The sequence below is a fragment of the Podarcis melisellensis genome, assembly GCF_964234715.1.
Source record: "Podarcis melisellensis genome assembly, chromosome: 1".
Taxonomy (NCBI): domain Eukaryota; kingdom Metazoa; phylum Chordata; class Lepidosauria; order Squamata; family Lacertidae; genus Podarcis; species Podarcis melisellensis.
Window position 1 is genome coordinate 83,531,887 of NC_138528.1, and position 12,653 is coordinate 83,544,539.

The 12,653-nt window shown below is 50.7% G+C and overlaps 1 protein-coding gene and 1 long non-coding RNA gene across 2 annotated transcripts; both read right to left on the reverse strand.

The window, feature by feature from the left end:
* Window positions 1–377: 377 nt before the first annotated feature.
* On the reverse strand, window positions 378–4,127 carry LOC309354296. Its single transcript, XR_014162192.1, has 2 exons — window positions 3,990–4,127; window positions 378–420 (listed from the first exon to the last, which is right to left on the reverse strand). It is a non-coding gene; the product is annotated as an uncharacterized lncRNA (long non-coding RNA).
* A 772-nt stretch (window positions 4,128–4,899) lies between these two features.
* On the reverse strand, window positions 4,900–10,492 carry INHA (inhibin subunit alpha). Its single transcript, XM_081884339.1, has 2 exons — window positions 9,477–10,492; window positions 4,900–7,057 (listed from the first exon to the last, which is right to left on the reverse strand). The coding sequence occupies exons 1-2, from the start codon at window positions 9,760–9,762 to the stop codon at window positions 6,303–6,305; spliced, it is 1,041 nt and encodes a 346-aa protein (XP_081740465.1). The 5' UTR covers window positions 9,763–10,492; the 3' UTR covers window positions 4,900–6,302.
* Window positions 10,493–12,653: the final 2,161 nt, after the last annotated feature.

Here is a 12,653-nt window from a genome sequence, read left to right on the forward strand (position 1 = left end):
TGACCCATGTTCTTTGTGCTGCTGGCTGGCTACCTTGAGTATTTTGCTGCCCTCTGCTGATCAAAACCTTGTGTTGCAGCCAAAAATTACTACAGTATGTGGTTTGTGTGGTGTGGAGAGAGATTGCTTTCACACAGCTGCTAGCTCTCACCCTGCCTGTGCTATCTTGGAGACCAACCTGGTCCTCTACCTAGCTGCTGTGTACTTTACACCACGTGCAAAAAGTTATTTGCAAGCACATGTGAAGCCAAGAGTGAATCATTCCCCTTCCCCACTATACTGTTTATTCAGTCTGCTCAGTAAAGTGGGTGAGTCCAGAATATCCCAAGATAAACATCTCTTAAAGGTGTAAGATAGCACTGAGGTTTCAGGCAGAATTTTTAAAATAAGTTTATTTATCTTGCACAGTTTCAGAAACACCTACTGTCGCGGCCACCCAGGATGGGTCCCAGCTCACAAGAGACCTCACTCCGTTGCAGTTTATTTACAGGAGAAGTTTATTGAAGATTTCTGCTTCTCATACAGTTCAGCATTGTGGCCGTACGTCTGTCACGTTAGACCGCTGAAGTCCCCTCTGACTCCTCCCCTCTTCCACACCAACTTAATAGCCTGGCTCTAGACCACCTCTTCCTCTCCTTTCTTTTCCGCAGGGTCTTCCTGCCCCCCTGGGTTCCCTCTCTCCGTGACTCGCCTGAGGCTGAATCCTCTGCCGCCTCTTCCCCCCTCCTTCTGGCTTTGGGGCCGGGCTCCTCCCCTGAGCTCTCTCCACTTCCGCGCGCCTCTACGTTTGAACTTGGCGCGCGTACGTTGCTCCTGACCTTTCTTTCGACCGCTACACCACCCTTTGTTCTGCTCTCCACCCTTTCCGTCTGAACACCTTGCTCCAACCCCCTTTCTCTGTTCTCTCCTAATCCTGCTCCCTCCGAGAGGCTGACGACTCCACCCCCTTTACTCCGTTCCAGCTGAGACGCCTCTTGCTGCGTCTGTCTTCCACTGGGCTCCTCTCCGCTTCTCCCTTCTCCTCCCTTTTGCTTGATTAAGGTAACCCCCTTTTGAGAATCCTCTGACTCGCTGCTCAGACTCGTGGATTCCCTTAGAATTCCGTCATCTTCTTCCTCATCCTTCTGCCCCTCCTCCCACTCGCTCTCCGTCTCCTCTGTCATCTCCTCCTCTCTCCCAGAAACCCTGACATCCATCCCCCCCTCGAAGCCCCCCCTTCCCCCCTCCCGCTCGCCGGGTGCAGGTTGAGGAAAACGTGGTTCTTCCGGGGTCGGTTCAGGATACAGGTTGTCCACTTCAACGTTCTCCTCTGGCAGCTCCGTATATGTGTGTTCGAACTCGGGTTCCCCACCCAAAGACATCACAGTCTCTTCCTCCATCACTGTTTCTCCTGGCGCTGCCTGCCAAGGACCTACCATCCATCTCTGACTCCATGCCTCCCTTGGCTGATCCACCCACCAACAAGGGCCTGTCTCCTCCCCCCCCAGTCTCGGATCCCTGGTCGAGCTTGTTTCGGGCGTATGGCCCTCGGGCGAGGAGAAACCCTCGAACGTGCTGTCCGACAAAGTGGGCGTGAAAAGCCAATCATCAAAATACTCCTCGGGCATGGGCTTGTGCGGAAAAAGTGCATGGAACTCCTCCTTCAACAGGGGTTCGTCCAACGCGTAACCCGGCACCCAGCTATTGGCAGAGGCCGGAGTGCCTTCCCTGGCGAGAAAATATTCAACTCCCTCCTCCCCCCATCTCGAGTCCAGTATCTCTGTGACCTCGTTAAGAGGTTCTGGTCTTGGCGATTCCCCCCTCTCAGGCGCCCTCCTACGTGGCTCTGGGGGTGCTCCTGACTCTTGAAACCTGTGTGGGGTTTTGTAGGGAGTGAGCACCGACCTATGAAAGACCGGGTGCACCCTGGAACCCTCCGGAAGGGCTAGACGAAAAGCCACCGGATTGATCTTAGCCTCAACTTGATATGGCCCTAGCTGCCTGTGTCCTAACTTCTTCTTGGCCAATGACCTGGCCGGCATCGCGTGGGCTGCTAACCACACCCAGTCCCCAACCTGGATGTCCTCTCCCGCCCTCCTGTGCTTATCGGCCTGCACCTTATACGCCTGTTTTGCCAGCTCCAAATGTCTCCGCAGCTCCTCGTGCACCTCTTGCAACTCCGCTGCAAACTGGTCGGCATCTTGAGGCCCCCCCCCTCCTGGTGCCGCAAATCTCGGGAAGGTCCTGGGATGACGGCCATTGTTCGCGAAGAAAGGCGTCACCCCGGTGGATGCGTGTTTCGTGTTGTTGTAGGCGAATTCAGCCATCGGCAGATAGTCCACCCACGCCGCAGGTCGCTGGTTGGCGTAGCACCGCAGGTACTGCTGCATGATCGCGTTGACCCTCTCCGCTTGACCGTTGGTTTGTGGATGCCTCGCCGATGTCAGGTTGATTTTGACGTGCAAGATGCCCAGAAGCTTTCGCCAGAAAGTGGAAACAAACTGGCGCCCCCTGTCGGACAAGACGGACTGCGGAAGTCCATGCACTCTGAAGACGTGATCGATGAAGAGCTTTGCGGTCTGTTCTGCCGTCGCCACCTTGGCACAAGGGATGAAGTGCGCCATCTTGGTGAACAAGTCCACCACCACTAACACCGCCGTCTTACCTCTGGAGCTGGGCAGGTCTGTAACAAAGTCCAACGCTACCCTCTCCCACGGTTGCTGCGGTGTCTCCAGCGGTTCTAGCAATCCCGCCTGCTTCTGGTGCACTGGTTTGGACCTCTGGCAGATATCACACCTGGCGACGTAGTCCGCCACCTCTCCTCTCATCTGGGGCCACCAAAAGTCTCTAGCCACCAACTCCATCGTCTTCTCTTTGCCGAAATGGCCTGCACTAGGGGCGTCATGCAATTGTTGCAGAACCTTGGCTCGAAGCTCGTCGGTGGGCACGTAAAGGGCACCCTTACGAGTCAAAAGTCCATCTTGCAATTGAAACTCATCGTTGTCTCGCGACCCTCCGCTCTGGATCCTGGGGCCCCCGCCCTGTCCGCGTGTTCCCACCTTGCCTGCAAATCCTGGCACGTCTTCTCCAAGTCGTCATTCTTCTTCTGCGAAGCAATGACTGCCGATGTGAGAGCGGTAACCTGATCCCGCAGTGCAACCAGCTGCTCCTCAGCGCTCATGGCTGCTCCCGTTCGTGAGCTTCGCAAAAAAAAATTTTTTGCTTTCAGAGAGGGGACTTACTGTCGCGGCCACCCAGGATGGGTCCCAGCTCACAAGAGACCTCACTCCGTTGCAGTTTATTTACAGGAGAAGTTTATTGAAGATTTCTGCTTCTCATACAGTTCAGCATTGTGGCCGTACGTCTGTCACGTTAGACCGCTGAAGTCCCCTCTGACTCCTCCCCTCTTCCACACCAACTTAATAGCCTGGCTCTAGACCACCTCTTCCTCTCCTTTCTTTTCCGCAGGGTCTTCCTGCCCCCCTGGGTTCCCTCTCTCCGTGACTCGCCTGAGGCTGAATCCTCTGCCGCCTCTTCCCCCCTCCTTCTGGCTTTGGGGCCGGGCTCCTCCCCTGAGCTCTCTCCACTTCCGCGCGCCTCTACGTTTGAACTTGGCGCGCGTACGTTGCTCCTGACCTTTCTTTCGACCGCTACACCACCCTTTGTTCTGCTCTCCACCCTTTCCGTCTGAACACCTTGCTCCAACCCCCTTTCTCTGTTCTCTCCTAATCCTGCTCCCTCCGAGAGGCTGACGACTCCACCCCCTTTACTCCGTTCCAGCTGAGACGCCTCTTGCTGCGTCTGTCTTCCACTGGGCTCCTCTCCGCTTCTCCCTTCTCCTCCCTTTTGCTTGATTAAGGTAACCCCCTTTTGAGAATCCTCTGACTCGCTGCTCAGACTCGTGGATTCCCTTAGAATTCCGTCATCTTCTTCCTCATCCTTCTGCCCCTCCTCCCACTCGCTCTCCGTCTCCTCTGTCATCTCCTCCTCTCTCCCAGAAACCCTGACACCTACGTAGCCTTTTTTACAGCTCAACTGCTGATGTTAAAATACAAAGTTCAACAAAGCAAGGAGACTCCCACACTTTGGCTGCCACGCAGTGTTCTGATTACAAGCATCCAACAGCTGCAGGCAGCAGGACTTGGAAACTTCTGCTCTGGCCAGCAAGAGAAGGAGCTAAGTCACTTTCCCCTTATTGCAGCAGTTCTAATAGTGGAGCTTAAACACTGGTTGTCGATGTCAGCCCAAGGGGCATCCCCAATCCTGGAGCAGGCAGGTCTATGCTTATTGCTGTTGGGGGCTGTGTTCTGGATAAGTTTTTTTATTTCCTAGGTCCTACTTCCCTGCTCCCTTGAGCATTCCTCTTGGTAGGAGCTATAAGGAATGTAGAGACTGGGTAGAAAACCCTGCTGATCCCACAGTACAGTATACCCCTCTCACTTCCCCTCACCTTCCCCTCCGCCCTGTGCTGCTTCCAGGTACATCTCAGCACTTAAAAGGGAAGGCCCTGAACTTGGATTGCTTAGGTTAAGGACTGGGCTGCCCATGCCTCCTGATCCCTGCAGAGAAGGCAACTCGGTTAGAATGTGGTAGTACTAAGGCCAAGGTTGCAGGTTCGATCACCCTGGGCCAGCATTACAGGGGGTTGGACTAGATCATCCTTGGGGGACCCTCCCATCCCTATAATTCTATGTTGCTATGATTCTGCAATGTGGCTAGATTTTGAAGGATACTGGATTAGAAAGAGCTGGGGTAGCAGGAGGGCAACATACAGTTATACCTCGGGTTACATACACTTCAGGTTACATACGCTTCAGGTTACACACTCCACTAAGCCAGAAATAGTGCTTAAGGTTAAGAACTTTGCTTCAGGATAAGAACAGAAATCGGTCTCTTAACCTGAGTCTCTGGTGGCGGTCTCTGGTGGCGTGGCGGCAGCAGGAGGCCCCATTAGCTAAAGTGGTGCTTCAGGTTAAGAACAGTTTCAGGTTAAGAAAGGACCTCCGGAACGAATTAAGTACTTAAAGCCAAGGTACCACTGTATTGGGATTGAGGACTTTTAACAAAAATGGGTAGACCTTGGATCACTCAGACTGGACTAAAAAGATCTCCTGACATTGTTTTTGTTGGGGCAAGGCCAGAAAACGTGCTGGGCAAGTTGGTTACAAGGGCCAGATTGATCACCTGTGTGAGGGAAGAGCAGGCTTGGCAGGCTAAACAAGCCTCTGCTTATATTTTCAGGCGGGAACGCTATTGCAGATCCAAAGAGCTGTCCCAGCCTGATGCCTCTTGTGACAGACGTGGTCTGAACTTGCAATGCTAACCCAGCTGGGCCGAATGGTCAGCAGCATCAGGTTCTCCATCCCTGCCCTAAATAGTGCTCTGGCATTGGGAAACAAGGCTCGGTTTCTGGCTCTAGCAAGAGAAATGGATCCAGAACTCTCTGTTTCCCCACAGGAATCTAATTTACATGATTGCTGAAAAGCAGCCTTGGCGGCTACAATCAAAAGAACGCAAGGGGCAGGGCGAGGGTTTGTTTAATCATTTCCCCCTTGTTGCCTATCTGCTCTAAATTCCTCCCTAAAACTTTGCTTTTCCTCCTGCGAGGGAAATTAGATGGGATGCCTTTTTGACAGGAGGGAAGCAGGAAAGGAAACTATTAAGCAGCATCTCTGCCCAACATCTGCTTTTCCCATTCTCGGTTGTAACATCAAAAGATGTTCTTCAGTAAAATAAATTAACGTGGGACTAAAACCTCAGCTGCATGAGATCTGTTGAACCCGCCCCACCCCCTGCTAGCCCAGTGGCTGTCTGGAGAACCTTTACAGTGGGTAGATAATGAAAATCATTACTATTACTATTTTACCCTCCCATCACTCTACAGTCCCAGCACTGCAACACATTATAAACAGCACTAAACACAACACATTAAAACACGACACTTAAAAGGGAATCGGCTTGGGTTTGGGCAGATGGACTCAGTCACCGGTCCAACCAGAAAGGAAACTTGCTCAACAGCTTAAGGTGCATGGGGAGGGGGTGGAGGAGTTCTTCTGAGAGCCAGTGTGGTGTAGTGGTTAAGAGTGGTAGTCTCGTAATCTGGTGAACCGGGTTCGCGTCTCCGCTCCTCCACATGCAGCTGCTGGGTGACCTTGGGCCAGTCACACTTCTTTGAAGTCTCTCAGCCTCACTCACCTCACAGAGTGTTTGTTGTGGGGGAGGAAGGGAAAGGAGAATGTTAGCCGCTTTGAGACTCCCTAGGGTAGTGATAAAGCGGGATAGCAAATCCAAACTCTTCTTCCCCTTCTGAAGACAGGTTCTTGCTACAGGCAGGCACAGTCCTGGGTGAGGATGTTGGGTAATGTCTCATACTTGAAAGAGTAGCCACCATCTGAAGTAGTGCGGACCCGCAGGGAGCGCATGGTGCCTGGCAAAGCCGCACAGCACATTTGCAAGTTGGGCTTATGGGTGAACATTTGGGCATCGGAGCAGGTCCCATGGCAGTAGTGGAATACGAAGCTGCTGGGGTGCACGATCCACTTGTCCCAGCCCAGCTCTTCAAAGGAAATGTTGACGGAGGCCCGATGGCAGTTGCCACCCGAAGGTTCGTTAAGTAACTTGAAAGCGGCTGGTGTCCCGGGCACCACGGATGAACGCCTGGCCCGGTCACGTCCTCTGGGCTTGGTTGCTGTGACGAGGAAGGGTATCTTCTCGGCATCCGCCACGCAAGGGCAGCCAGGGCAACGGACAAACAGCACAAATATCTTCTGGGAAATGTAGGGCAGGAAGGAGTCCCCAAAGTGGAAGACGGTCCAGCCCTCAGGGGCTGGCACTGCCATGGTAGCCACAGGGACCCGGCCTTGGTCAGAGAGCTTGAGGATCTCTAACTGTGTCTCAGAGCCATTCGATGCTGCTGCTGAGAGGTTGCTGCTCTGAACGGTCACGGGGCCTGTGTAGAACCACAGCTGGGCCGAAGTTACCACACGACTCAGGGTGTGGCTGGAGGACTGGAAGATGTAGGTGAAAACTCCCGCATCCTCTGGAAGCTCATCGGGCTGAGGTGGCCCACATGGCACATCTGCAAAGGACAAGAGAGGTCAGCAGGGGCTTTGCTTGCCGTGCGGGCCCAAACTTGGAAAGGCAACAGAAAACAGTATAGACCAGCCATGGAGAACTTGTGGCCTCCCCAGTGGTGCCCATTGTAACTGATCATTGGCCATGATGGGAGTCGGGAGTCTGATAACATTGGGGGGAGGAGTAGATGTTCCCCACCCCTAATATAGGCAAACCTATAGGCAGAAAAGTTAAATGCTGGTTTCCAGATCTCCCTTCTGGTTGTTATTTTTTGAATCTTCATAATAGCTCCCAGCATCTGGCTTGTTTCACACACACACTTTCTGCTTGTTTCATGCTCTAAACAGATTTTTAAAAGCATGAGATCTTGGTCCCCAGACAATGTTTGCTTTTCCTCCTCCCAGCAACAAAAGTGTGGGGTCCTCATTTTAATCTTTACCCTGCAACCGTGGGTTAGGATTTTAAAATGGAACACTGGCTTTGAAGAGCTTGAAAGAGCTGGAATTAGCATGCTTATGTTGGGCTTGCATTTCCTAGTTCCAGCCTTAATGTTTGTACCTGTTGTACTGAATCTGCCTACAATTTGCCCACTTTCCTGTTCTAAAATAAATGTGCTTGTGATGTAGCTTGGAGATAGATCTCATCACCGTTATCACATCTGTTGCTAGAGACTTGGCGTATACCTGGGTCAAGATTACACTCACGCGCCATAGCAAAATGTGCTGATATTTGCATATCAAATGTGTGGCTCTTGAGCAGCACCCCCTAGTGGCTGGGTTGGATTTTCCTTTATGGGACACACTGAATGCCATCCCAGTGTGCTACCTCCTGACCCTTCCTTTTGAAATCCAGTTGGCTGCTTCCACCCTGCCCTAGGTATGCATGCAATCCTGTCTCCCGCATGCCTCGCTCCATCCTGGCAAATGTCATAGGTGCATATATTTATACAGACATACTTGGGAAAGTGGTACAAAATTCAGTCAGGTGTTCTCTTTTATTAGACCAATTAACTTTGGTTGGGATAAGGGTAAGCAAACACTCATGGGCCGTGTCACATGAGAGCCTGCATGTCCTTGCGCCAGCGGAAGTTGGGTCCAATAAAAGACTGCAGACTTATTTTTGTTTCTCTTAACATGCCAGCATCTGTATGCGAAGACTAGGTTGCTGCAGAAGAGCTAGTCAAGCCATAAAAAACAACATAATTTAAGTCCCCTCCCCACCTCCTGTAAATAATTACCATTTTTCGTAGAATTTAAATTACCAATTTCCCATTTTTCTTATGTACATCCCGTTTCATGCACAACTGGAAACTCCCCAGTCAACTAATCCTGAATGGGGAAAGTCCGTATCTGTCTCAAAGAATGCTCAGTAAGCACTGCAGTCCTATGCACAATGCCAGTGAAGCACCCTGGAAAAAATTGGGCTTTTTTCTAAGGTAATATGTGCTAGGTTGGGCTGCAAGGTTGCAGCCTTAGGTATGCCTGTACAGAAGTATGTCCTGCTGAATTTACTTACTTCCAGGAAATATTGCATACTTTGCACTGCAAAGTCTCTTTAAACTCAGTTGGATATCCAAACTCAGAACTGGGCTGCAGAGCTACAAGAAGGAAAGGATGTTCAGATGATACTGAACTTCAGTGGGAGTCCCAGTTTGAACTGGAGTAACAGAGGAACTTAAGGCTCAGCAGCATTTGCAGATTGTGGATATATATAATTTTTGTATTAATTTTACAATTTCAAATCAACATTTTACAAACTTTAAAATATCCAGTGACTTCCCTTCTCTTTCCATGGTTCATTTTACATATAATACATCCCTGCATATTTTATTATAACCATTCAAATCAGTTTTCCACTTTTACATCCATCAAAAATTATTTACTCTGTTGAATTTATCTTAATGCTGCCAGCGTTTTCAGCCGTATACAGTTATTTTCCATATATTCAATAAACATTTTCCAATCTTCTTTAAACATTTGTTCTTCTTGTTCTCTTATTCTATATGTTAAATCTGCAAGTTGTGCATATTCTGACAACTTCAGTTGCCGACGGACCGCAGTTGTTGTTGCATACATAAATAACCTTTTCTGGCACCTGGGAATTTCAGTCTGGGTTATCCCCAACAAAAAGGACTCTGTTTTTTGGGGGGAGGTTTTGGATTTCTAGAGCTGGAGAGGAACGCTTTAGCTGGGGGAAGCAAATATGTCAGGTGTAAAGTCTGCTAACTGGGGCAGATGGAAATTGGTACCCTGTAGCATCTTGGGGGGGGGGGCACTGGAATGGGGAGGGCTGCATCTGAGGCAGTGGGTGCTAGGTGATTGAAATTCCTTCCATGAGAAATCAGTCAATTTTTAAGACTCCACACAATTGCTACTTTGTGTGTGGCTTCCCATAGTAAGCCCTCAAGTAATGGGTTTGCTTACCTCTGGAGGGGAAGGCGATCACCTGGGATGTGTCCTCATCCTCCCACCTCTGAGCAGCTGGTGTGTCTGAGGCATGGCGCCGGCGGATCCCTCTTCGTCCCACCTGGACCCTTTCCCCTTGAAAAGCAGGACCAAGGGACTCCAGGAAATGTGCCCTGACCTTCTCCAGGATGAGCTGCCTGTCAACCTCCCCGCTGCTGCAGCCAGCCACGGCACCCGGAGCCAGCAGCAGGACCAGCATGGAGCTGATGAGGGTCCGTGTGCGCAGAGAGCTCTGATCCAGCATGTGCAAATAGAAGGATGTGCAGGATGTGCAAAATTGCTGCTGGGTGGATGTAAGGGTGCGAGCTGAGTCTCTGTGGCCAGGAGCTGGTTCAAGGGATGCGTGTGTGTTTGTCCGTGCACAGAGGTCCTATGCGTTCTCTGATGTGGTCTTGCTCCTCTGTTTCCTCCTGTGCATCTAACTTGCCGGGCTCCTTCTGCCTCCTGACTCCCTTGCTGGAGTAGGATGGCATTGAGACTGTATCTGACACTGACGCAAGTGTCTGCCAGCCATGAATATTATCTCCTGGGCAGCAAAACACAGGAGACGTCTGGAATGCAAGGACAGTGCTGCCCTGGGGACAGGGCTTTAGGGTAGGGTACTCTGAGGGAGAGAGGGAGGCAATCGAGGGCTGGGGTGGCAGCAATGGGGCACAGCAGAGACCAAGAAGGCAAATGCGTCCTAGTTTTTCTCCCCCTCCCCTCAATAACGGCCTGGAAATCCGTGTTGGTTCTTGAGTTACTAAAATCAGAGCTAGTCAATCTGACCAATCCCAGGAATCATTAGGGAGATTCAGGTTACAATCCGATACCCACTAGTCTGGGATTTAGCTCCCTTGAGCTCAGTGGGACTTACTTCTGGGTGACCAGGTATTGGATTGCACTGTAATATTGCCGTGCAACCCAGGATCTTGCATTCCTAAAGGCTTCACTAGGCAGCTTGCATGGATATCGCACACAAAAGAGCACAACCACAGGGCACCTTGCAACCCATTGGTTTGGTATTCACAGGTGCTGAAGTGGATCAAGGTCTCCAAAAGGATGTGTTAGAATTATTGGAGTAGATTAAAACAACCTTTAAACATGCATTAAAAAGGTTTTTTAAAAGTCGCACCCTTTTATTACAGACATACTGTATTGGGTGGTGAGAAGGGGTAACTAATTGTGTTTTGTTTAGTTGTGAGTACTGTGGGATGATTAAACAATGTCCCCACCTGGAAGGATGCTCCATCCACTGCTCCCTGCTCCTTGGTCCTGGATCGCATTTCGGAGATGGGCTTGCCAGAAACCAGCCTGCCTGGTTAAAAATAAGGTAAAGGGACCCCTGACCATTAGGTCCAGTCATGGCCGACTCTGGGGTTGCGGCGCTCATCTCGCTTTATTGGCCAAGGGAGCCGGCGTACAGCTTCCAGGTCATGTGACCAGCATGACTAAGCCCCTTCTGGCGAACCAGAGCAGCGCACGGAAACGCCATTTACCTTCCCGCCAGAGCAGTAGCTATTTACTTGCACTTTTAAGCTCTTTCGAACTGCTTGGTTGGCAGGAGCAGGGACCGAGCAACGGGAGCTCACCGCGGGGATTCGAACCGCCGACCCACTGATCGGCAAGTCCTAGGCTCTGTGGTTTAACCCACAGTGCCACCCGCGTCCTGCCTGCCTGGTTACAAGGCTTTCAATCCTAAAGAAACTAAATCCATGGCTGCCCCTGCCCCTTCTGACCGGGAAAAAAATTCCTAGCCCAGTGAACCATACAAAGCTGCCTTTGCAATGAATCGGACTTTTGGTCTATCTCGCTTGGTGCCATCTGCTCTGCCTGGCAGGAGCTCTCAAACTCCTTTTCAGCTTGGTGAAGAGGCATCCCTTTCACTGGAGATGCCAGAGATTGAACATGGGACCTTCAGCATGCCAAGCATGTGCTCTACTGCTGAGCTATGGCCCTGTCCCAGCTAGAGCTGGTCAGCTGACTGAATCGGGAACCAACACCACAGATTTCTGCTCATAGTGCTAAACACAACCCCTTCCCTACATCCCAGGGTTGGGGGCACAGGATGTGTGAAGTGGTGACCGGAATCCAAATGCAGACAAAGAGCTCATGGATTGAGGGAGAGACTACAAAGAATGTAATTTTTCAAGCACGTATCAAAGAATTTAGAACATCTTGCTGCTCCGGCATCTGTTGGCTGAGGTTAAATTTCAACGCCCTCTCAAACTGTGGTGCGATCCAGTTCACACTGGCAGTAGGAATTTGGTGGGGATGATTCCTGGACCCAAAGGATAAGGAAGCAAACCTGGCCTGGACATTTTCTGGGGTGGGGTGAAACTGCTGCCAATGCCATCTCATCTGACTTTGTTTCCAGTGATGTATGCCTATCTGGCTCTATGAAAGAGGTTGGCAACTGAAATGAGTGTGTGGGTGTCCTGCTGTGTTATAGAATAAGTAGCTCAATCCCTTGGCAGTATTCATGTTCAAACAGCCCAGGGGTCATCTTGGATTTGTATCACAAAACCCTCTCACCCTTTCTGCCCTGTACAGGCCTAACTTCCCGGTGCTCAACAAAACAGCATCAGTTGGAACAGTTTACATGAAGCAGAATAAATAGTGGTATTAGAATCATGTGGTTGGGACCTCAGCGATAATCTAGTCCAACCCTCAGCCAATCCAGGAAAGCCACTGCCTCATCCCTGACAGCTGTTTTCCCAGTCTCTGCTTTAAAACCTCTACGGAAGGAGGATCTGCCACATCCCAAGGCATTCTGAGCAAGCTAATGAATTCATCCCCATCTCTGTTACAGTTCAGCAGTATGATGACAGGTTTTGTTTTTTAAGTATGGGGATTTGTTTATTTTTTGAATTGCATTACGACATGTAAGCTCCAAACTTGAGCCTTTTATAGCACAGTTGGGGGGGGAGTTCCCCCTTTAATTCTGTTGAATGCATAAGCCAGCTTTTACAAACCTGACGTCTTCCAGATGTTCTGGACTACAACTCCCATCAGCCTTAGCCAACACATCTGAAGGGCACCAGGTTGGCAGAGGCTGTTGTAAACTGACCTCTCCACCACCGCTATGTGTTCCTCACTGCAGGATCTATGGCTCCTTCCTTCTCACGCCCCCACCCTGGATTCCATTCTTTTCTT

Excerpts from the sequence above, each read along its gene's own strand:
- INHA (XM_081884339.1), bottom strand. The coding sequence starts at position 9,762 with ATGCTGGATCAGAGCTCTCTGCGCACACGGACCCTCATCAGCTCCATG. Across the intron at positions 7,058-9,476 it reads GATCGCCTTCCCCTCCAGAG|ATGTGCCATGTGGGCCACCT; the intron begins GTAAGCAAACCC and ends TGTCCTTTGCAG.